The sequence below is a fragment of the Crocodylus siamensis genome, chromosome 13, assembly GCF_052110815.1.
Source record: "Crocodylus siamensis isolate JL-2025a chromosome 13, ASM5211081v1, whole genome shotgun sequence".
Lineage (NCBI taxonomy): Eukaryota > Metazoa > Chordata > Crocodylia > Crocodylidae > Crocodylus > Crocodylus siamensis.
Genome location: NC_143407.1, coordinates 37,366,518 through 37,393,007, shown reverse-complemented (window position 1 = coordinate 37,393,007; position 26,490 = coordinate 37,366,518). Strand labels below are relative to the sequence as shown.

Genomic DNA, 26,490 nt, shown 5'->3' with positions numbered 1-26,490 from the left:
GCCAGGCCTAGGGGCTGCCTTGAGCTCCCTCCGCAGCGGCTGGCCCAGGCCCCAGGTTGCCCCGCGCCAGCCCCCAGCAGGAGCCGGCCCCGGGGGCTGCCCCTGCCCCAGGCGCCTGCGAGCAGCGATGCCGGCGCCCGCCCCCAGAGCCAACGCTTGGCCGCCTGCCCCCCTGCCTGGGGGGCTGGGAAGAAGCAGCAATAGCTGCTCTGTGCTCAGGCTAAAAATACCCGCAGCTACAAAGTGCCAGGAAGGAGATGAAAGGCACGAAAGGGAGGCCGGCAGCGCGCCATTAGGAGCAGATCAGCTGCCTGCCACCAAAGCGCCCGAGGAAACGCCATGCCCGACCCCCTGGCCGGTGGGGGGGCGCAGCAGGGAAAGCCCCTCGGCCCCCTCTGTGTGGTGGGGCGGGTACCGGGGCACCGCTCGTGGGCCCGTGAGCAATTCCGGTCCCAGCAAACGCCGAGCACGAGCCCTGCCGCCCCGAGCCCAGGAGCAGGCTGACCCCAGCTCCCGCGGGCCCAGAGCCTCCAAGGGGCGCGGGGTCCCGGGGCAGCCCCCAGACCCGCGGCTGCAGCCACACCGAGGCCAAGGGAGCCGCCCACCCCCACCGGCAATTCAACCCGCGCCTGTTTTTGGAGACAAATTGGAAAATGAGGCTCTGCCGCCGCTCGGCGCACAGCGAGCCCCGCACCCGCGCCACGCGCTGCCGGCGCCAGCTCAATTACGCCGCGCATCGCCTGATTAAGATGTTGATGTGTAAACAGCGCGGCGTCCCCGGGGAGCCGCGTGGGCAGGGCCGCCTGCCGGGGGCTGCCTGGCTCCGGAGCCCCCTCCCCAGCCCGGCGGGGGCCACCGCGCCCCAGCCACGGGCTCGGGCCACGTGCGCCCTGCTCCTCTCCAGGCCGGGGAGAGGAAGGGCCCAGCCGGCTGCACGGTGCAAGGGCTCTGCCTGCCCCTGCCAGCCCCGGCGCGGGGGCCCGATGCCAACGGGGGCCACGCGGCAAATGACAATGCCCCCAGGCACGCAGCAAGCCGTCCGCAGAAATTGCCTTCCCTGCAGGCTTTCACTTATCTCATTATCCAGCTCCTAATGTGCTTCCCCCCCTGCTCCCCGCGCTCGCTGCAGAATCTTATTAGCGGCTTTGCGGCGGCGAGGGCACCGTCATCTCGCCCCCTCCAGCGTTCATTACCTTCCCTAATAAAGGCAATCACCGTCGTGACGGGCGCAGCAGCACGGCACTGCTGCAGCGCGGCGATCGCGCGGGGGGAGCTGCCTGCGGGTGACCCCGGGCCAGGCCGCGGGGTGGCACTTGCCCTGGCAGAGCCCCCAGACCGGGCGTGATGGAGCCCAGAGTCCTGGCAGGGCCGGGCGCGGTGCCCGACTCCCCTTGGCACATGGCAGCGCCACGGGCAGTGCCTCTGGCCCCGGCTCCTCTCTCCTGGGGTTGCTGCCTGTGTGGGCTCGGGTGCGGTTTTCCTCCCTCGGCGGTAACTCCATCTCTGGGCCCAGAAATCGCAGGCTGGGACCCGGGTGGGTGGTGCAGGGCTGGGCACCTCCTGCGCCAGGCGCTGCTCGCTGCTGCCCTGATGGTTACAAATGCAGCATGCTAATGCCAGGAAGGACCAAAACGAATCAGGCTGCTCTGCAGGCGGGCGGGCGAGGGTGGCTGCAGCTCGGCCTGCTCCGCTTGCCCCAGCGGGTGCCACCCCCCCGGGCACAGACCCAGGGCCTGCCACATGCTCGGAGCCGCGTGGGGCCAGAGAGGGGCGACCAGCCAAGTCAGCAGTTAACTTTGGCCCGGACCTTGGCCCCACTCCCGCCCCTTGGCCCGGCGCCCGGGGCCTGAACATGGCTGCGCCGAGCTCAGCCGGCAGCCCCCGGTACGATGCCATCGTCGTGGGCGCGGGGATCCAGGGCTCCTTCGCTGCCTACCACCTCGCCAAGCGGGGCAGGAGGGCCTTGCTGCTGGAGCAGGTACGAGCCCCCGCGCCCCTGCCCGGGACCCCCGCGAGCGGCGCAGGCTCCAGGCCGGGGGGGAGCGCCCGCTAAGGCTGCTCTCCCCCGTGCCGGCAGTTCCCCCTCCCTCATTCCCGGGGCAGCTCCCACGGGCAGAGCCGCATCATCCGCAGCACCTACCCGCAGCCGCACTACGCCCGCGCGATGCCCGAGTGCTACCGGCTCTGGGCGCGGCTGGAAGCAGAGGCCGGCGTCCAGCTCCACAGGTCAGAGCGGCCGCGGCCGGGGGCAGGAGCAGCTGGTCAAGCTGGGACCGTTTCGCCCGCTCCGAGGCCCCGCACCCCTGCGAGTGCCAGGAGGCTTTCCAGCCCGGCAGGCACAGGGCCCGGCCGCCCTGGCGCCCAGGCTCTGGTTTTGCTCAGTTTCTTAAATGAAAACGCACCGAACTGCCCCATTTCTGGTGTGCAAATGTCACCTCCTCCAATCGGGGGGCTCCCTTGCCCCTTGTGCTTGGGGTCTGTGCCGTGGCATCCTGTCCTCCAGCCTGGCACGGCGAACGGGGGCTGCGGTGCCCCTAGCCCCCGACGGCCCACGCGGCCTCCATAATGACCGGCCCAGGCTCCCCGAGCTCATTTGTAGCCGAAGCAGGAGCTGAGCTTTCCAGGATCGGCATGCAGGGCATTGACCCGGGGCACCTGCCCGCTGCTGGCCTGGGCCCCCCAGAAAGGGCCGGCCCCCCGGCAGGACCGGGCCCAGCAGCCCGCGCCGATCCCCCCGGGAGCTGCGGCACGCTGCCTGGCAGAACAAGACAGATTGGGACGGCGCGTAATTTATTTGACTCCATAAAGGAAGAGCCATTAAGGAAATAAGCATGGAAATGATTCTCCGTCTACCGGGGTCACGGCTAATGGAGCTATCCATCTCGGCAGGCGGGCGCGAGGAGGCAGCCCTTGCGGTGGGGACCGGCCGCCCGGCTCCCTGGCTCCCTCCTTGCCCAGGGCGGGCGCTGAGCCCGGGGCTGGTCTGCCCGGTCCAGAGGGCAGAGCCAGACGCCGCGGTCCCTGGGAACAGGGCCCGCCTGGCCGGCCGGGGCCAGAGCCGCGCCGAGCTGCAAGGCAGAGCCGGCCTCTCCTGGCACGGCCACAGCGCTGTCCACGGGCCCGGGGGCATCACCCGCGCCAGGACCGGGGCCAGACCCCGGGCTCTTTCCCTGGCTCCGGGCAAGGCCCCGGCCGTAGGGTGGAGGTCGTGACACTGGTCTCTTCGGATGCAGCCTGGGCACGGGAACAACCTGCCCGGCTGGGAGATGGGCCCCGGGGGGCACCCAGGGCAGCGGTGCATGCCCAGCCCTCCTGGTGCAAGGGCTTCCCTCCCCTGCGGTGAAACGCAGGCGAGAGGAGCAGGGGGCAGGCTCTGGCCCTCCTCCCCTGGGCCCGGGCAGGAGGCTGCTCCGGTGCAGGGGGCTGAGGGCTGCTCCGGGTGATGCCCAGCTCTGCCCCCCCCACGCAGGCAGACGGGGCTGCTGGTGCTGGGGGCGGAGGGCAGCCCAGCCTTCGGGGCCTGCCTGCAGAGCCTGGCCCAGCACGGCGTGCCCCGAGAGCTGCTGTCGGCGCAGGAGCTTCCCCGGCGCTTCCCCGGCGTGCGGGCCTACGGCGGGGAGACGGCCGTGTTCGAGCCCACCGCAGGCGTGCTCCGCGCGGACAAGGCGCTGCGGGCCGTGCAGGTAGGGGCAGGGGGTTACCCCTAGGCAAGGCTGGCCTCGGCTCCCCCTCCCCGTCAGCTCCGTCCTGGGACGAGGGGTGGCTGTGAAGGGCTGAGCCCTGGTCTGTGCCCGGTCCAGGACCTGTTCCTCCAGGCCGGCGGGGCCCTGCGGGACGGCGAGAAGGTGGTGGCCATCGAGCCGGGGCCCGTGGTGACCGTGAGAACCAGCGCGGGGGTGCACCGGGCCGGGAGCCTGGTGATCACTGCCGGGCCATGGACCAACAAGCTTCTGGCCCCGCTGGGGCTGCAGCTGCCCCTCCAGGTGAGCGCGGTGCCAGGAGTCACCGGGCCTCTGCTCGCACCAGCACCCGTCTCCAGCCTGGCCCTGCACGTGTGCTGACGTGGCTGCACGCGTGCAGCACGTGGCCCTGCTGTGCCTGGGGCAGAGGGCGCCTGCCTCACCTGCTGCAGCCAGGAGCACGGGCAGCTTGCAGCTGGGGCCCTCCTGCCCCAGTGACGGCTGCGCCCTCCTGCCCCAGCCCCTGCGTGTCAGCGTGTGCTACTGGAAGGAGAAGGTGCCCGGGGCCTACGGGAGCGCCGCGGGCTTCCCCTGCTTCCTGAGCCTCCGCACCAGCCAGACGCCCCACGACGTCTACGGGCTGCCGGCCAGCGAGTACCCGGGGATGGTGAAGGTGAGCACGGCTGGGAATGCCGGCCACGCGGCCCAGGGCGGGCACATGCGGGCACACAAACACATACGCGCACACACACATGTGGACACGTGCAGAGGCACACTACATATGCACAGGAGAGGGGGCCCAGGCATGTGCACAAGTGCAGCACGCACGTGCATGTGTGCTCACAAAAACACCACTAGTGGCGCACGCTCAGTTGGGGCTGCCCATGACGTGGGTGTCTCCCTGCTCGCCGCCCAGGTCTGCTACCACCACGGCTGCCCCGTGGACCCCGACGAGCGGGACCGGGAGCCCGAGGGCTCGGCCCTGCCCGACATCCAGATCCTGCGCGGCTTCGTCAGCCGGTACCTGCCCGGCCTGGAGCCCGAGCCGGCAGTGGTGGAGACCTGCATGTACACGGTAAGGGATGCTGGTAGGGGCAGGGCGAGGGCAGCTCCCCCGGCTCAGGTGGGCACTGGCCAGTGCACACACCTCACCCTCAGACCCAAGTCCAGGGTCAAGGGCGGCTGGAGCTGGGACAGGACCCAGGAGTCCAGGCTCCCAGCAACCCCCTCGCTGTGACCCACTGGACCCCGCAGATCACCCCGGATGAGGACTTCGTGCTGGACCGGCACCCCCAGTTCAGCAACATCGTGATTGGCGCCGGCTTCTCAGGTGAGCGGGGTGGGTGCCACAGCCCCCCACCCCTGGGGCACCCCCTTCCCTGCTCCAGGACACCCCCGAATGTGTCCCCGTGCCAGGCACCAGCCACAGGGCAGAGCAGCCCCAGGCTCCCCTACGGGCAGGGGCAGGGGCAGGGGCAGGGGCAGGGACACTGAGGGCAGGCGGAGGGCAGGACGCACGGGAAAGCCGATGGCACCGGGGGGCCATTCCCATCTCTGGAGTCTCCGCTCTCCTCCTGCCCGCGCAGGCCACGGGTTCAAGCTGGCGCCGGTCGTCGGGAAGGTGCTGTGCGAGCTGAGCCTGGGGCAGGCGCCGGGCTGCGACATGGAGCCGTTCCGGATCCAGCGCTTCCCCGGCCAGCGCCGGGCGGCCCTGTAGGGCTTCCCTGCCCGCACCCCAGACGGACCGCCAGGAGCCACTGCCCAGCCCAGGGACCCACAGGGGAGGCCCCGAGACAGCCGGTGCCCCCACGGCAAGCCGGAGGAAGACGCTGCCCCGCAGCCCTGTCTGCCCACGTGAAACTGCCCCTGCCTGCGCCCGGGGCAGCCGCCTGGGCTCGATGGGCCGTGGGCCGGATGCACCAGGTACGCCAGGGCTGGCGCTGGCTCCAGGCTCTGCAGGGCCCCCTCCCTGGCACTGCCGTCTGTCCCGCGGCGGTGCGCGTCCACGCCAGACCCTCATCTAGGTGCATGGCCAGACTCACGAGGATGGAGCCGTTCTGGCAGGGAGAGACGCTGCGTCGAAGCAAGTGAAATGTTTTAATGTTAAATGTGCCGTTTCATTATCATTAGATCGCCCGCGCTTAATGAGAGCGCATTAGTGCGGCGTCGGCGCGGCGGTGCCCAGAGCCGCAGCTGCCCAATTTGTTTGAGATCCCCTGAGCAGCTGCGGGCACGCCGCTCGATCGGGGCCCTGCCCACCAACGCCTGCAGGGCCAGCGCAGCCGGGGGATCCCCGGGCCCCCGCGAGCCCGGCAACCCTTTGGCCGCCGGGCTGCGAGCGCCAGCCTCGGGCACCCTGCTCCTACCCAGGGGGGCGTGCCTGGCGCAGGAGGCTGCTGGGCCTGAGCCCCTGGCCGCGGAGGCTGCTCATGGATTAGGATGCTGGGGTGTCTGAGGCTAATGAGCCCGCGGCTCCCCCGGCACCAGCGCCCTGCAGGGCCCAGCGGGCAGCGAGAGGTGCCCGTCCGCAGCTAGCAATCCGCACGTGCATTAGGATGCAGAGATGATTTCAGCCCCCCAGGGCCATGGAGCCCACCCAGGCTGGGGCAGCCTCACGCCAGCCCCGCACCCTCTCCCAGGCTGGGCTGGGGGCCCGGAGAGCCCAGCCCCCCCGCTGCTGCTGGGCTGCGGAGGAGAGTGACTGCTCAGCACATTTCCTGGCCAAGGCACCAGCCCATAAATCAAGCACGAGGAGCGGGCTCGAAATGTGCCTTGCCTTGCACTTTCACGCCTGCCTGCTCTGGGGACGGCTCCACAAACGCTGCTGGGAGCAAGGGCTGGGCTGGCTGCAACACGGCGGGCACAGGAAGGGCTGGCACAGCACGGGGCTCCCCCACCTATGGCCAGGGCTTGCCCGCCAAAGCCAGGCCTGGTGGGCAAGGGCTGGGGGTCCCCATGGCCTGCAGACTGAGCTGCCCGGGGTCTGTTCGGAGCCATCCTGGGCCTGGGATGGGTGGCAGAGCCTCCCCCTGCACCCCAGCATGGAAAGGGCAGGAGCGCGGGACCCCCATCTCCACCCCCCGTGGCTTGCCAGGGCCGCCCGGACAGGTGCCCAATGGCTGCAGGAGGGCAGCCTTCGTGCCCCGGCCGCGAACCGGGCCCAAGCCGCTGCGGGGGTGCAGCACCGTGCACGCGGCAGCACAGGCAGCCCCGCGCCCGCCGCGCCGCTTTGCAGACGGTTATTTATGCGGCGCCGCTTCTCTCCAGATGACTGCGAGGAGCAGAAAGCAGGTGGGCCGGCCCGCGGCGCCGGCACGCGCCATCTGCTCCCAACGAGACGAGATTTGTGACCACCATCTCCCACGTGCTTGCTTCCAGGAGGGCCCTCGGCACCGCACCGTGCCGAGCCGAGCCACGCCAGCTCCAGCGCCCCTCGCACAGCCGGCGCAGCGCCACGCGCGAGACCTGGCATCACCAGCCGTAAATGACATTTATTTTAATATTTAACAGAACCGGACAGGGAAAGACGCACAGCTGAACTAGTGCAAAACAGACAGACAGCGCTGGGCCCGGGCGACTCCACCCCGCGGCGGCCAGGCCAGGTGGGCATAAATTAGCAGAGGGGGGTGTACAGGTAGGGCTGGCCCGGGGTCCCGTGGCAGTAGTTGAGTCCTTGAGGGGGGGCAGGGATGTTTCCTTGGCATGAATTCGGGCAGCTCGTTCACAGGCGGGCAGGAGGGTGGCCGCGGAGACGTCGCAGCCAGCAAAGGAGTGCCGGAAGTGAGGAGGTGCCGCAGCGTGGGCTCTCAGCCGCCCCGGGGGCACGTGCGCGTGTGCGTGCATGGGTACATGTGTGTGCACGTGTGGGCTGGGGCAGGGTGACATTCCCATGTGCTGGCACAAGCAGCTGGGGAAGAAAGTAAAGCAACCCCCACCCCGTCTCTCTCCCTGAAAGCCAGGCTCCAGGCACTGGACCCACGTGCAAAGGGCGGCAGCAGCGTGAGTGTGTGCGCAACAGCCCCAGAGGCACGGCGCTGCTGCCCCCCTGCCCGTGGGCACGAGGCGCCCGCGCCCGGCGAGCCAGGGAGCTGGGCGCCGTCTTTGGCTCAATGAGGAGGGAGAAAGCGAGAGCAGCGGGGGGACGTTATCAGATGAAAAGGCAGCAGGCGCGGAAGGGAAGAGCCCCCCGAGCCCAGCCCAGCCCCTTCCTCCGAGAGCCACACGGCCCCGGCTGCAGCACCAAGGGGGTGGCCACGGGGTGCAGCCCGGGGGGTTGTGGAGGAAGGGGGGATTTGGCAGGAACCCAAGGAGCAAGACCCCCGAGCAGCCCCTGAGCCAGAGTCCAGTCCCAGGCGGGGCTGAGCCCCGTTATTGCAGCCTGCCTGGCGCGGGGGGAGCGGGGCCGGACGGGAGCTCTCAAGAGGGGCGGTTTCCACCCTGCAGGGACCCCGGCCGCGGCCGGATGCAGCACTTCCCGTGCAAGGCGCGCGCTGAGGGGCCGCGGCCGGGTGCCCCTGGGCTCTGCTGCCCGGGAGGGGCGAGGGCCGGCGCGGCGCTGCCCGGGGCTCCGTCTTGCCCCGCTCGCGCAGAGGGCGCCTGAGGCCGTGGCCGTGCCGGGGCCTGCCCTCCCGGGAGGGCTACGCAGAGGCGTCGGCGGGCAGGCCCTCGGCGTCGCTGTCGCTCAGGTAGCTCCGGGAGCAGGCCCGGGGCCTGGCCGTGCTCTCGAAGGCGTCTCGCTCCTCGTCCGACTTGTCGTAGGCGAAGAGTCTCCGGGGGCCGGGGGGGCTGCGTGGAGAAACACACGGTCAGCCAGTGCCCGGAGCGGGGAGTGGCGCGGCGGGCCTGGCCCTCCATCCACACCCTCCCCAGCTCCGGATCTCCTTGCTGCCCAGGGCGCCACGCTGCAAAGGCCTCTCTCGGGCCGGCGCCTGCTGCCCCGCCACGGGGCAGGAGCGCCCCCCGCCGGGCCCTCGCCGCCAGCGGGGGGTCGGCCCCTGGCACCAGCGATCTGCACGCGGAGAAGCTGCCCAAGGCACGAGGTGCCACGCACCGGAACGGATGCATTTGGGACGCCATCTCCACAGACGCCCGCGTGCCAAGGTCGCTGCCTGCAAGCGCCCACGCTGGGGCGGCCGGCGGCTCCGCACACTCAAACACCCTTTGCAAACTCAAATGCAGCCACAGATTCAGCCCCGCCGGGCCAACACCCTGTCGAGCTGCAGGGAACAGGGCTTGTGCCCTCCCTCCGACTGCCGTCACGCAGGCACGGGCCCGCACCCACACCTCCTTCATCGCCGGCCTCAGGCGAGGTCCCACTGACCCAGAGCAGCCTCCCCGTGCCGGTCCCGCTCCACGTAACCGATGCCCGCCTGCCCCAGGCAAGACCGGCTCCGCTCCGGCAACGCACGGCCTGCCCGGCGTCCAGGGAGCCGGGCTGGAGCAGGAGCCGCTCAGCCGGCAGCCGCCCTGCAGCGCACCAAAGGCTTTCCCAGGCAGCGATCAAAGCCGCGCCGCCAACACGCCTGCCTGGGGCAGGGCCCGGAGGCGACCACCCACGCCACGGCCTCAGCACCTCTCCTCGCAGCGCCGAGCTGCTGCAAGCCACCGGGCAGAGCCCCGGCGCTTCCCTCGCGATGGACTCTGCCGCCCTGTGTTACACACACGCATACACACACACACACACTGCAACGGGTGCGTGTTAGTAACCCCAATGCACATGCAAGGGGCCGGCCCCCCCGCCAGCCTCTGCTAGGGGTGCCCTAAACCTCCCAGGGAGCACGCAAGGCACTAGGGCCAAGGGCATAATCCTGCTGGCAGGACACACGGCGAGGTGCGGGGCATCTCCTGCCACTCCCAGGCAGCTCACACCTCGCTGCGGCCTCTCCGACGCAGGGCGACACGAGCCTGCCTGGGAGCAGCTCATCCCTGCCTCCACTGGGAGCGGGCCGCTAGCTTCACCCGAAATAAATCCAGCTGCGTCCCTAGCAGTCCCTGAAAGGCCAGGCGGGGATTAGCATGTCTCAGTGTCCCGCGCCCCACAGCCGCTAGTCCCCGCCAGGCAGATGGGAAACAGCTGGCAGCCCTTTGTGCATCGTCGCCTTGAGCTCCCGCATCTCAGCCCCCGTCTGCACCCCGGGGCTCAGAGGGACAAGAGCAGTCGCGGCCCAGGACTGCAGGGGAGGCGGTGGAAGGTCTGCTCTGGGCGGGAGAGCCCTGCAAGTGCGGCTGAGGCATGGCACAGCTCATCAGCTGCAGGCAGTCTTCCCTCTCCCCAGAGCCGGAGGGCGGACCAAGGTCCCCATGCCCGGCGCGAGTGCGGACCTGCCCGCTCAGCGGCTCCCGCCCCCGGATGGCCCGGAGCAGACCAGGGAGGCCACAGGGGCATGCAGTGGAGGGGCGAGGGTGGATTAGGGGTGGCACGGAGAGGGAGGGGCGTTAGTGGCACGCGCTCATGCTGCGCGGCGCGGCACGGCACTCTGCAGGGCACCTGCTCAGTCGCTCTCGGGCCGGTACAGGTACTTCATCATGAGGCTGTCCACCTGCTTGCGGCGCTGCTTCTCCTCCTTCTTCCGCTGCTTGCTCGACTTCTCGGTGCCCTCCTCGCCCGAGCCGGGGTCCTTCTTCTTGGGGCCCTTCTTGACGCTGGAGCTGCTGCGGTAGGACACGGTGGAGCCAGAAGAGGTGTCAGAGGACGACCCCGAGCCTGACGACGGGTGCTTTTTCTTGCCCTTCTTCTTGGCCTTCTTGCCGTGCTTCTTGGAGCTCTTCTTCTTCCGCTCCGAGGAAGAGGAGGTGTCTTCGGAGCTGCTGCTGCTGGTGCTGCTCCGCCGGCTCCGGCTGCTGCGGGGCCTGGAGAAGTCCAGGGCAGAGGCCGAGCGGCGCAGGCTGCCGGCGGCGCGCTCCGTGCCCTCGGCCTGCGCCGCGCTCCGGCTGCTCCGCACGCTCTTGGCGTCGTCCTCGTCCGAGTCGGGGTCCAGGCTGGAGCGCTTGAACTTGACGGGCTTGTAGCTGAGCACCTCGTTGATGGCAGCCTCCAGGTCAGGGTCCAGGTAGGTGCGGTGGCCGACGGGCCGGATGTCTGCGTCGCCCAGCGGCAGCTCGTCGGAGGCGGCGGTGCGGGGCCGCGGGGGCACGGAGAAGCTGCGCCCGAGCGAGGGCTGGCTGTACAGCGAGCGGGACTCGCTCGGCGCCACGCTGGACACTTCGTCCCACTCGTCCAAGCGGCTCCGGGCCAGGGAGAGCCTGGAGTCTGCGCGGCTCCCCGCGCGAGCCGGCTCCAGGCCCAGCTCCGAGCGCCGGCTCAGCGCGGGGCTGAGGGCGCCGGAGACCCCCGCCAGCGGCTCGTCCAGCCGGGACATGCTGCGCCGCAAGCTGCCGGGGCTGGAGAGCGCGAAGCTCAGGGAAGACCGAGCGTCGTCCTCGTCGGCCTCCGGCCCGCGCCGGAAAGAGGGCGTCCGGCTGACCGGGGCAGACAGGGCCGAGGCTTTGTCGAAGTCGGGCGCGGTGACGGACCACCGCTTCTCCAGCCCCTTGCGGGCTCGGCTGCTGGCCTCCGAGAAGGCCTGGGAGATGACAGAGCCGCCGTCATCGGGCTCCTCGTCGCCCTGGGGCTTCTTCCGGGAGGCGTCCGAGGCGCCGGGCACCGAGTGCCGCGCGGCCCTGCGGAAGGCCCGCTCGGGGGAGGCCGGGCGCTCGCTCAGGGTGGAGAACAGCGTCTCCTCGTCCCCCTGGCCGCCGATCGAGTCCTTCAGGTTGCCCCGTTTCCGGTAGCTCAGGGAGCTCGTGACCGAGCCTGGCCGGTCCCCGGCCTCGCCGGGCTCCTTGTCCTCCTTGCCGTCCCTGGGGGCCGACCTGAGGGGGAGCGACCGACAGACAAGCGGGGGGAGAGACAGAGAGCGCGCGTGACGGGGCTGCGGACGGGAGGGCACCGTGCCCGCCTGCCAGCGCCGGAGCTAAACGACTTGCGCCAGTGCGAAACAGCTTTGTGCGAACGCCACGCGCGCGGCGGGCATCGTTCTGGCCCGTCGGCTCCGCTCCCCCAGCAGCGCCGCGGTCAATTGACTCCGTCGTCAGCTACCTGGAGCCGCCGCGCTTCCCCCGGCCGCGGAGAAGGTGGAATCATCTCCAATAACAAAACGTTTTACATCGGCGCCGCAGAATAAATTAAACCAATTAGAGCAGCAGCCTCAGATCTCTCCTCCCCCCCAGCGGCGGCCGCGGGGGGGAGGGGGAGGGGGCCCCTGGGACTCTTGAAGCCAGAGCAGGAAATTGGCTTTGTATGAAACCAATCTGCGCTCATCAGGCAGGCGTTCCCTGCGAGGATGCACGCCGCCCCGCTCGTGCCGGGCTGGGAAAGCCACCGCCGCCCGCGCCACCCTGCTGATGGGCCCGGGGGGCTCTGCCGCAGCCGGCTCGGGCGTCTGCCATGTCGTTCAGCGCACGCGGGCACGTCAGCACCCGGCATCCTGCACCTGGCGCACGTGGGTCCCCGTGGCCGCCCGGGAGCACGGGAATGGGACAGACACCTCCAGGCTCCGAACAGGGGCCAGCTGTCAGCACGGGCAGCTCGGGCCCACGGGCTACCACTTGCCCCCGTGCCCCCAGCACGCACGGAGCAGCGGGGAGGTGTGCCGTGCCTCGGACCATGGAGGGATGCTCCCTGCAGTGAAGACCCCGGCCTGGCACAGCGCGGCCCTTGCAGATGCCTGTGAGCGGTAACTCCCCCGTGCCCGCTGCCCCCGCACTCGGGGCTGCCTCCATACCAGGGCAGGAGTCATCCCCCCCCGCAGCCCCATGCCCACCTGGAGCTCTTCAAGCTGCCGTCGTCTGAGACCGCCTTAGACGAGCCCTTGTTCTTCGAGAGCCAGGACTTGACCCCGTCCACGCGGTCCTCGAGCTCTGAATCCATGTCCGAGTCCCCCTCACTGCAAGGAGGAGGAAGACAAGGGGCAGGGAGAGAGGAAGGATGTGCTCAGTGCCCGGCAGCAGCAAGCCCAGCCCTGCCAGCCCGCGGCGCGGGCGGCCAGCTGGGCTGCAGCCCTCTGCCCCCACCATGCCCAGGGGGCAACGACCGCCTTTGCTGCCAGAGGCAGCTGGTGGAAGGGGTCCTAATCCTCCGCTCCCAGCCGGGGAGGCAGCTGCACGTGGGCAGGGCCTGGCGGGGTTGGCACGGGGCAAACGTGTGCAGAGATCCAGGGGCCATGAACAGCAGCACCTGGGCTGTCAGGGGCACAGCCCGGCACCCTGCACCCCGGGCAGCTCGGTCCAGCTGGAGCCAGGCAGGACGTGGCCCGGCTCCGGAGCTCAGCACCACCCCCTCCTCCGTGAGCCCGGCACAGCCCCGGCTGTCGCGGCGCCGGCTTCCCTCCCCGCAGCGTAAGCTCGCTGGCGCTGCCATGCAGCATAGCGGCCCCGAATAAATCACGATGGGGGAGGGGAGGGAGAAGGAGCCAGAGCCCAGCAACAGTGACGCTGCCACGAGCCGCGAGCGGGGAGGGCTCTCCACGGGCTCGTTCCACGGGCCTCCATCCAGCGCAGCACCGCCGCGAGGCCGCCGGCCCGCGTAAACGGGCATTTAGCCGCTGGAGCGGGCACGGCGCCAGCGAGCGGGCGCACGAGCGCGCCGGGCAGATTTACGGCACCGGGCGAGCCCCTCCGCGGCGATAGCGCCGCCTGATTGATATGCACGCATAAAAGCCGCCCTATCTGGCTTCCGCCCCGTAATTTACAGCCGCCGTTCGTAACCATATTGATCGCCTCGAGCACGAAGGTGCCGTACGCGCTGCAAAATCCATTCCCCTGCATTAAAGGCGCTTGTGTATAAATCTCTGCTAATACATAACTGTTTACTGCTTTCATTAGGACGATGGCAATAACAACTGTATCTATAGGGAAATCGAAGCGCTATTCTTCTCCCTCGGCGCCGGGCTCCATCACCGGCCCAACTCCCCGCGGCACTCGGCAGCCGCCGGGGCAGGGGGAGTCTCCGGGGAGCTCCGGGAGGCGGCTGCGACGGCGCGCGCGCCTGGGAACGGCCGTATAGCACAATCTTAAACGAGCGCTTTATCCGCCCAGCCCGAGGCTGCCGGGGAAGCGCGGCGAGCCCCTGCATACGAATCCTCCTCGTTACAGTCGCAGCGAGGAGCGGCGCTGGCTCGCGCAGCCGCCTCCGCACTGCCTGGCGTGGCGGCGATTGCCCTCGCAAGTCACGAGCCCCATAAACAAACTCTGGGGGCCTCCGAGATTTTAAATCGTCGGAATTAAACCTGCCGTCAAACACAATTTATGTCCGGGCGCGTGTGCCATTAGTTAACCGGGTTCCAAATCGCCAGGGAACAAACAAACGGAGCCGGAGCTGCGGGGGATATTAATTGTGTGTGACAACAAGGCTCCAGTGGCCCTCTATCACTGTTACACACTATTACATTTATCATTAGCTGTTATAGATCCTCTCGCAACCCACAGGGCCCTCACGCTCACGAGACGCCGTGCCGGCACAACCGCTTCGCAGGAGGCCCCCGACGTGGGCGCTGGGAAAGCTCCCGGCTCGCTCTGTCTTCGGGGCCGGAAAGCGCAGGGCGATAGCATCGCCCTGCGCTGGGGTGATGCATCCCAGACGCTGCCCCTTGCGTGCTAGTCTGCCCCTGCCAAGGGCACCCAGCCCTCCCCACCTCTGCAAGCCAAGTCCTGGCGGGGTGGAGGGCGCTCCAGACACCCCCGCGTGCAGCCCCCCTTCCCCGGGGCCATGCCCTGCCTGTGCTGCAGTGGGTGAGCAAACCGCGTGGGGTGGCGGTGATGGGGCCGTGCCTGGGCACGGGGCAGATTAGAGGTTTAGGGGCAGGACGCACATGCGCGGGGCACGCAGGGCTGCGGGCAGGCGCCCTGCGGGCATGCTGCGGGTTAGGCACGCGGGTTAGGTCCGAGCCAAGGAGACAGGCCGTGCTCACGGTTTGCTCCTGCGTTTCTGGTATTTTGTCACCATGTCTTGCAGGCTGCGAGGGGGTGGCGGGGGGGAGGACAAGGAAATAAAAAGGAAAGAAATGAACGGGAAAGAAATAAAAAAACCAGAAAATGAACTGCAACGGGAAGGAGCTGGAGGCAGGGAAGGGGATGGGGGCCTGGCTTTCTAGCAGCCCCTCCGTGGGGAAGGGACGCTCGCACCACACGCTGCATCTGGGCCAGGTGCTCCCAGCTGCCTGGCTGTGCTACTCCACCGCCGCGCCGTGGGCCACGGCTCTCCTGCCAGTTTGGGGCGGGGGCAGGTTTGGAGGGGCCCGTGCTCACCTGTTGATGAGGTCCTCGTTGTCGTCGCTCTCCATCTCGTCCTCGATGGCGGCCTGCAGGTCCCCAATGCGCTTGAACGCCAGCTTCAGGTCGGACTGCAGGCTCTGGTTGGCGGCTTCCAGGCTTTCCAGGTCCATTTCCTGGGGGAAGGCAAAAGGGGTGAGAGTGGGCCCCGCACGGGCAGCCCCGAGACGCCGGGAAGGGGGCAGTGGGGGGCACAGCACCCCCAACGCCTGCTCGCCTGCCCTGTGGGGTGCACTGGGTCCAGAGCCAGTGAGGGCTGCAGGGCAGCAGCAACCCAGCGCTGGGCTGGGGGCTTCTGGGCCGACCCCAGGCACAAGCCCGCCATGCCCCGCAGGCCGGCGCCCGCCCGGGCTGCTCACCAGCTCGTGCTTCTTGCGGCTGGCTTCCGTCTCCTTCTTGGCCAGCTCGCCCATCTCCTCCTTGACGTCCCGCAGCTGGCGCTGCAGCCGCTTGTTCTGCTCCTTCTCTCGGCTCTCGGCGGCCGTGCGCTGGTCCCGCTCCTCCGTCAGCTTCTCCATGTTCTCCTTCAGGCGCGTGGCCAAGCTCTGTGGGGCGCGGGGCACGGTCACGCCCCAGCCCCGCGGATCACAGGGACCCCTCGCACCGGCATGGGGGGCCAGTCAGGCCCAGCAGGAGAGCCCGGCTGGGGGCATCGCCTGCTGCGGGGAGCCCCGGGAGGCTGCGGGGTCCCCGTGCACCGGGCGAATCCCCGTGCCACCCCTGCCTCCCCCCACCGAGCTGCGGCAGGCGCCGGTGACGCCGGCACCGACGTGCACGCGCTCAGGATAATCGCGGTGGAGAGCGGCAATTACCCAGCTCCGGCTCGGGAGCCGGCAACACCCCATCACTTCCCGCCGCGCGCTAATGGAACAAACGAACCCCGCGCCATGAATTTACATGAGGGGCCTGGCCGGGGGGGCCGCAGCGCGCCGCGAAACATCCCCACGGGCGCGGGAGGGGGCAGCGGCAGCGTGGGGGCGGGGGTGAATTGGAAAAATAGATTTAACTTTGTGTGAAGTAATTACAGCATGTAATGTGGGGAAAAATAGATCCCGTCCTTCCCCGCCGCCCAGTCAGCCGCTGCATATTTATGGCCCCGGCAGAGGGAAATAATGGCAAGGAAATATGAAGAGGAGCGCTAAGCTCCTCGGCTCCCCCGGCAGCGGGGAAGCGCGGCGGCAGAATATAAAGCAGCTGCGTTTAGCGGGTGCGGGAGAGTCTATAATTTCACTAAGTCGATGCAGGGAAATAGCAGCACTTTGCCGGGCGCCGGCTGGATGGCAGATTACTGTGATCAGCGCGCCAATCGCCGTCCTGCGGAGCCGGCAGCGCGGGCACGGGCTGCCCGGGGACAGGCTCGGGGCTGCGGAGGAGACGCGGGGGCCCCGAGCGCTCGGTGGAGCCTGCACCGGTGCTGCGCTGCCGGGCGCGTCTGCTCCAGGCCCGAGGGCCCCTCGGGCACCAGGCCAGCGGCTGCGAGCTGAAGCCGAGCGGCAGGAGCGGACCCCCCGGCTCTGCCACACGTTTCCTAGGGCAAGGTGACCGGAGCCGGCTGGCAGCCGTGCGCTGCTCCCCACCCTCTTCCCGCTCCTACCTCGAGGCGCTTGACCTGCGTCCTCTCGAACTCAAGCCGCGTCTCCAGCTCACGGATCTTGGCCTCCTGCCGGCTGACCAGGGACTTGTCCACCATGGATTGCTCCAGGAACTCCAGCTGGCTCTGCAGGCCTTGCAGCTGCGTGGGGGGTGGAGGGGCGTGCATCAGCAGAGGGGTGCGACCCCCGGGCACCCCCTGCCCCGGAGGCAGGGGAGAGCAGTTCCCACACGCGCCGCGCTGGTGCTGGCCTGACGCTGTGCCCCAAAGCACCTACCTTCTCCTGCAGCTCCTGCTTCTCTTTGCCGGCCTCCTCCAGCTGGGCCTGGAGGTCATTCATCTGGGCCAGGTCCCGGGAGGCCTGAGGGCGTGAAGCCGTTTCATAATCCGGACCCCTGCCCCCAGCCTCTGGCGAGGCCACGGGCACGGGCACTGCCACCCCCAGGGCTCCCCCCCACCCCAGGACAGGGCGGCAGCCCCCAGGACGCTGGGCCGACTCGCGGCAGCAGGCTGCCGGCATCAGCTGAGCCAGCTCTGGGCCTAAGCGGCTCGGTCACCTGGGCCACGGCCGCCTTGTGCTTCTTCATCAGCTCGTTCATGTCCTCCTGGTCCTCCTCCAGGCGGCTCTGCACCTCGTTCTTCTCCCGCTGCAGCCGGCTCAGCTGCTCCTCCAGCTGCCGGGAGAGCAGCAGTGAGGCTGGGTCCAGCCCTGGGCCTCAGTGCCGCACCCCACGCCTCCCACCCGTGCGGGCTGACAAGGGGCTCAGCCAGGGGAAGCCCCATCCACCACGCCAGTGGGGCCGACGGCCGAGCAGGGCTTGAACCCAACCTAGGGGCCTTCCCCCGCACCGCCCCGTGTAGCACGACTGATGGAGCAGCTCGTGGACAGCTGGGCCCAGCCAGGTGCCTGCCCGTCTGCTACCAACGCGGCCTCCCACCCCGCCGGCGTGTTGCACCCGGCCCGAGAGCACCCCAACTGCCCACCAGGACGTGTGCGCCGCGCCCCAGACAAGGCCGTTACAGGAGGCACGGACAGACCGTCCCCATCTGCCCGCACCCAGCACGCACCGCGCCTTTGGCCTTGGCCAGGTCGTCGATCTGCAGGTGCAGGTCCTCGATCTCCACCTCCATGGACTTTCGGGCCTTGACGGCCGCCGCGCAGGTGAACTCCGACTCCTCCAGCTGCAGAGAGCGCCGGGGGAAGGGGGGATCAGCACCAGGCCGGGCGGGGATCTGCACCCCCAGCCCGGCCCACCGGGCAGAGGGGCACAGCTTGCAGACTCCTGGCTGGGACCCGGGAGCCGGCTCCGGGGCTGCGCCGGGCACAGGGTAGGGGCCGCGGGGGAAGGCAGGGCAGCTCTGCCCACCGAGCCCCCGAGAGGGGTCTGGAGCCCGGCAGGGCAAGAGCGGCGCAGCGCTGGCCGGGGCAGGGAGGCACCTGGTTCTTGAGCTGGGCGATTTCCCGCTTGCTGGGCGCGTTGTTCTTGAGGTGGTCCAGCATGATCTGCGCATCAGCCAGCAGCGCCTTGGTCCTCTTGAGGTCCTTGCGCAGCCGCTTCTCCGTCTCGAAATCCCGCTGGTTCACCTGGGCATGGGTGGGGGGGGTCAGGCACCCACGGGGTCAAGCGCCCAGACCTGGAGGGCAATGGCCTGGCACCCTCCGCAACTAGTGGGTAACACCTAAGCGTACACCCAGCACCCCTGGGCTAGATATCACTGCCCCCCCAGGGCAGGAGCCTTGCCCCAAAGACCCCGCCACCCGCAGCGCAGGACAGGACAGGACCGTGCTCCCTGCGCTGCACCCTTCGCCCTTCCAGGGTCAGCCTAGGACAGGCCGGGCTGTGCCGGCCCTGCAGGCGCCGCGCCTCTGGGAGGGAACCGGGGACGGCCCCCAGCCCACGCCGCATGGTGCAGGGACCCCGCACTCCCCGGCGTGGCGGCACCTGGTCGCTGACGGCCGACAGCTTGCTTTCCAGCTCTCGCTTGTCCCGCAGCACCTTCTGCTTCTCCTCATACTCCTCCTCCAGCTGCACCTCCATCTGCTTCAGCTGCGGGGAGGGCAGGCCACAGCGGGGACTCAGCGCTCAAGGCCCCAGGATGGGAGCAGGTCGCCCCCAAGTAGCTGCCGAACCCCAAAACAAGCCCACGTGGCTGCGAGAGCCGGAGCTGGGACTGGGGCTGAGGGGCATCAGCAGGGGCCTCATGAGAGGCCTGCTCCAGGGCTCACCCTCATCCCAGACCTGCCAGGATCCCATGGGCGCCATCGATGCCCTGAGGGGTAATTACGGGGCCCGGTGGGGGACGAGTGGAGCAGCTGGCCCAACTTGCCAAGCCGGCGAGGGCTGTGTCCCGGCTCGCGTGGCACCAGGGCTCCTGGCTGGCAGTCTGCACGGGTGCCCACGGCAGGGGAGGGTGGCAGCGGATGGGGCAGGAAGGGGAAGGTGTGGGCACCCCCAAAGCACAGGCACGGGCAGCTCCGTGGATGGATGCCGGGGCCAGGCAGGCAGTGTGGGGCAAACCCAGGGGCCGGGCGCAAGCTGGAGGGACCCAGCCCCGGGCAGCAGAGCTGTGCTAGCACGCAGGGAGGTGGCAGGGCCCCTCCTGGGTCCACGGTGCCCTCGGGAGGCAAGGCAAGGGTCTGGGCCGGGCCCTACCTTCTTGTGGCAAGACTGGCGGATCTCCTCCACCTCGTCGTCGCGGCTCTCTACCTCCTTGGCGTGCGTCTGGCGCAGGCGCTCCATCTCCATCTCCAGCCTCAGCTTGGCCTGCACGCGGGCAGGACGCGGTCACAGCCGTCCGCCCGCAGACGCCCGTGCCCGGCGGCTGCCCGGTCCCAGGGCATTCTCGCACCCGGCCCTCCCCCGCCCAGGCGTCCAGCCCAGCCCTGGGGCCCGCACCCGCCTAAACGCTGGTTCAAGCCACAAGCGTCATGAATGTGGGGGTCTCGGTTCAGCCTGGGGAACACGGGCCGGGTGTGCCTGGGCAGTTTCACGCAGCACGGTGAGCCCAGGCCCCCCGGGCGAGAGCCAGGCCCCCGAGCTGCACGCCAGGGCAAACCTCACCCGGCCGGGAGGTGGCGAGAGCTGCCTCGGCTCCACGGGCGGGCGGCACAGCCCGGCCCAGCCCAGCTAATGACAGTGTGCGTGAAACCACCCCGCCCCGAAACCAGCCCGGCAACACAAAGGAGATGAGGCTGCCGGCTCGGGGCGGCCCCGATCCCTTGTTGGAGAAGGGCTGCGCTCCCAGGCCAGACCCCTGCGCCACGGCGCCGGGCTGCGCCGGGCGCCCTCCCCAGCCCGTCGTGTCCCCGGTACCTGCTCCAGCATCTGGATGGTGCCCGCCTGCTCATCCAGCTCCTCCTCCTGGTCCTTGACCTTGGCCTCCAGGTCCCGCAGCTGCTTCCTCACCTTGGCCAGGGAGGCCTCGTCCTTAGACTCCTGGGAGGAGATGTCCTGCAACTCGGCCTCCAGGGCCTCTGCCTTTTGGCTGAGGCTGGCGATGTCGGCGTCCTTATCCTGGCGAGAGAGCGGAGCGGGAGCCCGCTGAGCCGGCTGCCCCCGTGGGCTGGGCACCGGGGCCGGGCGCTGCTCGGGCGCTCACCTCCAGCTGCTGCCGGAGGCCGAAGACCTCGGCGATGAGCGCGTCCTTCTCCCGGCTCAGCTTCTCCCGCTGCAGCTTCTCCCGCTGGGCCTCCTCGTGCGCCTGCGCGAGCTCGCTGTCGAACCTGCGGGCAGGAGGCGCGGGGCCCTGGCTGTCAGCCGCCATCCCCGAGCCGGCACCCGGGAGCGGCCCTCCTCCCTTCCTCGGCGCCCACGCACCGCGGCAGGCGGGCCGAGACAGCAGGCGCGGCTCCCGCCCCGAGGGCCGGGGCTGGCAGGGCAGCGCGTGTGGGTGCGCTGCCCGGCCCCGTGAGCTTGGGATCGTTGTGCAAAGGGACCCGCGCACAGCAGCTGAGCCAGGAGGGCGTGCGGCCCCCGCACCCTCCCCTGCCCCGCGTGGCTCTGCCCTCCCGCCCACGTGCGCCCACCTGCGCTGCTTCTTCTCCAGCTCGTGGCTGCGGCCCTGCTGCCCTTCCAGGTGCAGCTTGGTGTCCTGCAGCTCGGCCGTCAGGCGCTGGCATTTTTTCTTCAGCTGCTGCAAGGCGCGCTGGCTCTCGTCGCTGTCGGCCTGCAGGTCGGCCAGCTGCGGGCCGGGGCCAGACGTGGCAGGGTTAGGGCCGCGGGAGCCCGGAGCCTGCGCCGGGGGCTATGGGCAGGACCCCTGGGCTCGGGAGGGCTCACCCGCCGGTCCAGCTGGCGCTTGCTCTGCTGCTCCACCTCCAGCTTGTCCTCGAACTCCTGCTGCATCCGCTTCTTGGTGAAGTCGATCTCCCGCACTGCACGCTCGTACTTCAGGCGCCACTCGCCGCCTGCGCGGTGGGCAGCACCGCGTCAGGCACCTCGAGCCCGGCACGGGCAGGGGGGCGGGTAGGACGGGGGTCTCAAGCTGCGGCTGCCTGTGCGGCTCCACAACCATGCCACGCAGCCACAGCCACAGCGGGTGGGCGGGGAACAGAGACGCTGAGCCGGCTTGCCACTCGCCCACGGCATGAAGGCCCTTGCTGAGCAGGGCGGGGGGAGAACAGGGCAGGGGGTGAGACCCTCACCCGAGTCGTCGTCCTCTAGCTCGCCGTTGAGCTCGGCCGCGCGAATGAGCCGCGCCTCCATCACCTCCATCTCCATGGCCTCCATCTGCTTCTTGAGCGCGTCGTACTTGGCCTGAGCGGGGCAGAGGCCCAGCTCAGCGCGGAGGGACGGGGGCCAGCCCAGCTCCCAACAGCACCCCAGGAAGACCCGAGAGGCCTGGCCTCCGGGCTGCCCCGGGGCGAGGGGAAAGGCACATGGGCACGAGAGCCGGGGAGGGGGACCCAGCGGAGGCAGACGAGCGGCTGGGGTCTCAGCAGCCAGGAGGGGGGCATGTGCACGGCTCATGCCTGCAGCCTGCCCGGCCCCGGGCAGCCTGTGCTGGCAGAGGGGTGGCGGGCACCCGGGCAGGGGTGCAGGAGGCAGCTCCGGCCCTCACCTGCAGGTCCTTCATGTCCTTCTCCGCCCGCAGCCGCTCGGCCGTCTCCGCGTCCAGCAGCTGGGAGGCCGACTCGCCTGTGTTGCGCTCGTCCGTCAGCTCCGACGTGAGCTCTGTGATCTGCGACGGGAGCAGAGCCGGGCTGAGGCGGGCGCCAGGACGGGGCTCTTCCCCCCGGGGCCGCGGGAGGGAGCTACGGAGCCCAGGGCTGGGGAGGGGGCCAGGCTAGCCCTGGTACCCCCGCCAGCAGGTCCCCCCCAGGCTCCCCGCCTGGGCCCGTACCCTGCCCTCCAGCCGATCGTTGGTCAGCCGCAGCTCGTTGCGCTCCTTCTCCACCTTCTCGAGCTTGCCCTTGAGCTGCTGGATCTCCTCCTGCATGGGACAGGGGTGAGGGGCTGGGCAGGGGCGCCCGCCGCGCCCTGGCAGCACAGCCAGGGTGACGCAGCGCAGCCGGTGCCAGGAGCTCACGGCGGCTTTCCCGGCTGCGCTCCAAGCGCCGTCCTGCGGCCGCACGCGGCCCGCGGCCGCCCGGGCACGGCGCAGCCGGCACCCTCCACGCTGCTTGCTGGCTCCTCTACGGGGGCCGAGGCTCGGGGCCAGTCGGGCCCAGGCACAGACCCCAGCCCGGCCACCGCTCTCCCTCCTCCCGCTACGCAGCGAGCGGGCACCGGGGCACAGGCCAAGGCGGGCACCACAGGACCCTGCCTCCCTCCGGAGCAGGATGTGGGGAGCATCCCAGATACCCCAGCACGCCGCAGCCCCTAACAAGGGCACGGACACGGGCACGGGCGGGAGAACGGGGGCACGCACAGCCCGCGGGGGCCGGGGCTGGGGGCGCAGCCAGCCAGGGAGCAGAGTGCCTGCGACAGCTGTGCAAAGCCGCCACGCAGGCCCCTGGCGCGGAGCTCCCGCTCCATTCTCCACGCCGTGTAATTGGGCCCCGGCAGCCGCCGCCTCTCCTATGCTAATGACATGCTGATTTGCAAATTAGCCAGCTATTTGCTGCGTGTGCTGTAAGCCGGCTGAGCGCGAGAGAGGCCCCCTGCCCGCCTCCGCCGCACGCACACACGCGGCGTGGCACCCCCTGCGACACGCACACGCAAAGCAGGGAACCCCCTGCAACACACCCCTGCATGCGCACACACGGACACACGCAGAGAGCAGGAAACCCCCTGCAACGCAGCCCTGCACACGCACGCACCAGGGGACCCCCTGCAACACACACTCCCGCACGTGCGCACACACACCTGACTCCAGACCTGCCCCTGCACACGGAGCCGGCCCCGCAGGCGCTCGCCCCCACGGGATGCCTGCCCCGGCCCACACAAGGGGGGGCCTGGTCAGACCCCCGCCATGCAGACTTCACGGGGGGCGAAGCGGGGGGAGGCACCGGCTTCGCTGCCCCCCACAGCACCCGGCGCCCCCAGCCCGAGCGCGGCGCGGGAGCCTACGCACGTCCTTGCCCCGGATCTGGTCCTCGGTGAGCTGCACCTCGATGAGGGGCCGCACGGTGGTGAAGAGCTTCCACCAGGGCCAGCCCTTCACGCCCTTGTTCTTCTTGATGTTCTTCTGCACGCAGCGGATCGCCAGGTCCTGGATCTGCCGGGGCGCGCGGGGTCAGAGCAGCCCCCCACTACCCACGGGGGGCGGGGGGTCTCCAGGACTGGAGCGCGGCCAGCACGAGATTCAGGCCGCCCGCAGGATCGGGGCCCAGGGACAGCGGGACCCATGGCACCCCAGCTCCGCCCGCTGCCACCCCATTAGCTGTAATTTGGCCTCTTTTATCTGCTGGTTGATTATGCCGGGCTGCCTCGGCCATAAAAGCTAATCTTGCTGAAACACGAGCCCGGCCCTGGCTGCTCCACGAGCTCCGTCAGGCGCTGACACAGCTCCCGGGTCTCCAGGGAACAGCGGCACGGGCCCCCGGCCATGCCGGGGGGGGCGCGGCTGCACCCCCCTGAGCAACGTGGGGCTGCCGGGACCCCCCCAGGCCTTACCTCCAAGGGCAGGGGAGAGCGAGTGCCCGGCTGGGAGGCAGGGAGGCCGGCCCGGCGGGCCTGGCGGGGGTGGGGGAGCCGGGGAAGCCGAGTTGCCCATTTTAGGCTAAGTCATGCAGCTGCCGGCGGGATGGAAACGGTGCGGGGGGAGGAGGGGTGCGGGGGGCGCTCGGTACCTTTCTCTTCTTGAAGTGCTGGCGAGCCAGGAAGCCGCGGCAGGCCGCCTGGAACAGGGTGATGTTCTTGCTCGTCTGCTCGTCGCGCTGCTCCTCCAGCCGGGCCAGGGTCCCTGCCCGGAAAAACACCTGCGCGTGCAGGGGAGCAGTGAGCGCCCGGCCGGGGCAGTGCCCGCGGGCAGGGGCTGCAGGCGACGGGACCGGTCCAGATCACCACGGCACAGGCCCAGTCCTACGCGGGGACGGCAGCCCAATCGCAGCGGGGCGGCCGTGTCCGGGGGCCAGGACCGATGGTGCCTTTCCCCCCACCCTGCAGGGCCCTCCAGCCAGGACCCTGCGGGGCTGGTGCCAGCAGGAGCACTGGCACAGCCCGGCCCCATCCCCAGCTCTGTGGGGGCGCAGGCGTGCAAAGGGGAGGCCGGGCGGCTTACCCGGCTCAGGCCCATGTAATAACTGCTCTTCTCCAAGTCCAGTGACTCCAGGAGCTCTTCCACCGCCTGCGGGGAAGCAAGCAGGGGATCGGGGGCAGCCCGACCACAACGCACGCAGCCAGCCGCAGCCCCCCGGGCTGACCGTGCCTGGCACTGCTCGCCCCACCCGGCCTGCCCCACGCTGCTATCTTGCAGGGGCAGCCGTCGAGGGGAGGAGACCAGAGCCGCTCAGGGAGACCGCCCCTGCCTGTGCCGCTCAGGCAGCTCCCAGCAGAGCCCCACGGCCGCCGGCGCACGTCGGAGCCAGCCCGCGCAAGAGGGGCTGGAAGCGGGGTCGCCCCACCTTTCCGGCTGCCCCCTCCCCGCCACGCCCACAGGGCTGTGGAGCTGAGCCCCGGGGTCCCCGGCACACAGGACCCCAGAGCCTCCAGCACCCTGGGGCCCGAGCCACGCTGCCTGCCACGGGGGAGGGCGCGCAGAGCACCCGCACGTACCCGCTTCTCGTCCGTGACGATGTAGTTGCGCCCGTGCTTCTTGGTGAGGTGCGGGGCCAGGACATCAAAGCGGCGCCGAAACTCAGAGAACACCATGTGGTCGGGGTAGCCTGCGGGGTGCAGGGGGTTACGCCGGAGCGGGGGGCTGGTGCAGGGACCCTGCCACCAGCCGGGGGGGGTAATAGCGGCCCCAGCCCCGCTGCCCCCCGGGCTGAGCTGAGCCCTTTCTGGCAAGTGCCCGCAGGGAGGGGAGGGAGGAGGGGGCAGCGCTGCAGCTGGCGCCTGGAATCGATTCCCAGGCCAGGCCGCGACGGGAGCGGATGGAGGGCGCTACGGATCGCATCTGGATTGCAATTAAAGCACAGTGCCACTTGCTCACGTCTTAATTAATCACTGGCGCTATCGACCGGGATGCTGACCCTGGCCGGGCTGGCCGCCGCGAGCCATCGATCATGCCGGGGTGCGGCATCAATCTCAGGTCACGGCTGTCGCCGGTGGCTGGGGAGATAATGAACCGGTGCCGTGGCAGAGAGTCTACAGCGACAAATGCTTCGTGCGGCATGGCTGGGAGTCGGGTCTGCCCCGGCCGCAGTCCATCGGGGACCACCCGCCGCAGAGACCGCCCGCCGGGTGTGCAGACGCCCCCACCTTGCCGGTACATGCGCAGGGCGTCGAGCAGGCGGGAGCCGCGGACCTGCGCCCGCAGCAGCGGCACGTCCAGCTGCATGAGCCCCGCGTCGCAGTGCTCGCCGTGCAGGTCCAGCTCGCTGCTGCTGACGCGCCGGCCCGCCAGCCCGCGCGGGGCCCCGGCCCAGCCCTCCGCCCTGGGCAGCAGGCAGTGCACGAAGTGCACCTTGGACTTCTTGATGGTGTCGATCAGGGCGTCCTGCGGGAGGGGAGAGCACGCGTGGGTCAGCACGGCACGGACCTGGCCCGCCCCGGGGCAGCCGTGGCGACTCGGCGCACACGAGCCGGGCACGCCCCCTGGGGCAGCCCGGTGCTGGGCCCCCGCTCCCAGGCTCCGGCCGCCCAGCGGACCGCGCAGCAGTCCCTGCGTTTCACTGCAGGCCCCTGGACTTGCTACCGAGGGTCTGGGGCAGGAGGACGTCGGCCCCGCTAGGAAGCCCAGAGAGACACGGGCCTGGAGACCTCTCGGCTCAGGCCGCGGGTTCTCCGTGGGGTCCCTCGCCCCCGTGCGCATGCACCTGCTGCAGAGCCAGGCAGGATAGGGGGGCCGCGGCCCCCGGGGCAGCGCTGGGCCACTCACCACCTGCAGCTTGATCTGGATGCACAGAGATTTCTTCTTGACGGCCGCCATGCCGGTGGTGAAGGTCTTGCGCATGCTGGTGGCCCGGCGCAGCGCCAGCTGTGACCCGCCCTCCAGGCCCGCCACGGAGCCCGACAGCACCAGGGCCGTGCCGGCCCGGCCCGCAAACAGGCTGCTGATGACCTTCCTGCCGAGAGGCGCGGGGGGTCAGCGGGGGAAGCCCGCGCGCCCGCCCCGGAGCCCAGCTCTCCCCCGGCCGCGCGCCCCGACTCACTTCTGCGAGTCCTGCAGCAGCGCGGCGGCGTTGTGCGCGCCCGGGTTCTGCTTGACGTAGCCCAGCCAGCCCGCGGCGTCGTACTCCACCCAGCTGGTCCCCGAGCTGTGGCCCAGGAAGAAGTGCCGCGGCCTCTCGCTGCGCAGCAGGGCGTCGGGCCCTGCAGAGGCGCCTCGGTCAGCGCCTGGCCCAGGCACCGCGGGAGAGGGCCA

General features: G+C 70.2%; 2 protein-coding genes across 24 annotated transcripts in view; one reads left to right on the top strand and one right to left on the bottom strand.

Moving 5' to 3' along the window:
- Positions 1-1,590: 1,590 nt before the first annotated feature.
- Positions 1,591-5,803, top strand: PIPOX (pipecolic acid and sarcosine oxidase). Its single transcript, XM_090025341.1, has 8 exons — positions 1,591-1,978; positions 2,078-2,226; positions 3,470-3,683; positions 3,801-3,983; positions 4,201-4,353; positions 4,597-4,755; positions 4,935-5,010; positions 5,267-5,803. The coding sequence occupies exons 1-8, from the start codon at positions 1,601-1,603 to the stop codon at positions 5,395-5,397; spliced, it is 1,443 nt and encodes a 480-aa protein (XP_089881467.1). The 5' UTR covers positions 1,591-1,600; the 3' UTR covers positions 5,398-5,803.
- Positions 5,804-7,151: 1,348 nt separating this feature from the next.
- MYO18A (myosin XVIIIA) overlaps positions 7,152-26,490 on the bottom strand; it is a 44,964-nt gene continuing 25,625 nt past the window's right edge. For 18 of the 23 annotated variants that reach the window (XM_090025621.1, XM_090025624.1, XM_090025622.1 and 15 more), the window contains 27 exons: positions 26,279-26,438; positions 26,005-26,191; positions 25,386-25,623; positions 24,738-24,847; positions 24,244-24,309; positions 23,813-23,941; positions 23,095-23,238; positions 21,922-22,011; positions 21,640-21,759; positions 21,224-21,335; positions 20,859-20,986; positions 20,606-20,760; positions 20,179-20,302; positions 19,893-20,093; positions 19,233-19,343; positions 18,522-18,626; positions 18,017-18,163; positions 17,647-17,760; positions 17,136-17,252; positions 16,856-16,939; positions 16,582-16,719; positions 15,347-15,532; positions 14,964-15,103; positions 14,627-14,671; positions 12,482-12,604; positions 10,168-11,531; positions 8,329-8,465 (listed from right to left, as the gene is read on the bottom strand). In XM_090025621.1, coding sequence (XP_089881747.1) covers positions 10,172-11,531; positions 12,482-12,604; positions 14,627-14,671; positions 14,964-15,103; positions 15,347-15,532; positions 16,582-16,719; positions 16,856-16,939; positions 17,136-17,252; positions 17,647-17,760; positions 18,017-18,163; positions 18,522-18,626; positions 19,233-19,343; positions 19,893-20,093; positions 20,179-20,302; positions 20,606-20,760; positions 20,859-20,986; positions 21,224-21,335; positions 21,640-21,759; positions 21,922-22,011; positions 23,095-23,238; positions 23,813-23,941; positions 24,244-24,309; positions 24,738-24,847; positions 25,386-25,623; positions 26,005-26,191; positions 26,279-26,438 — 4,634 coding nt within the window. In that variant the 3' untranslated portion in view covers positions 8,329-8,465; positions 10,168-10,171. Of the gene's footprint in view, positions 8,466-10,167; positions 11,532-12,481; positions 12,605-14,626; positions 14,672-14,963; positions 15,104-15,346; positions 15,533-16,581; positions 16,720-16,855; positions 16,940-17,135; positions 17,253-17,646; positions 17,761-18,016; positions 18,164-18,521; positions 18,627-19,232; positions 19,344-19,892; positions 20,094-20,178; positions 20,303-20,605; positions 20,761-20,858; positions 20,987-21,223; positions 21,336-21,639; positions 21,760-21,921; positions 22,012-23,094; positions 23,239-23,812; positions 23,942-24,243; positions 24,310-24,737; positions 24,848-25,385; positions 25,624-26,004; positions 26,192-26,278; positions 26,439-26,490 lie in introns of all 23 variants that reach the window. The other 5 variants (XM_090025641.1, XM_090025644.1, XM_090025642.1 and 2 more) reach the window with 3 other exon arrangements.

Excerpts from the sequence above, each read along its gene's own strand:
- PIPOX (XM_090025341.1), top strand. The coding sequence starts at position 1,601 with ATGCAGCATGCTAATGCCAGGAAGGACCAAAACGAATCAGGCTGCTCT. Across the intron at positions 1,979-2,077 it reads GGGCCTTGCTGCTGGAGCAG|TTCCCCCTCCCTCATTCCCG; the intron begins GTACGAGCCCCC and ends CCGTGCCGGCAG. Across the intron at positions 3,684-3,800 it reads AGGCGCTGCGGGCCGTGCAG|GACCTGTTCCTCCAGGCCGG; the intron begins GTAGGGGCAGGG and ends TGCCCGGTCCAG.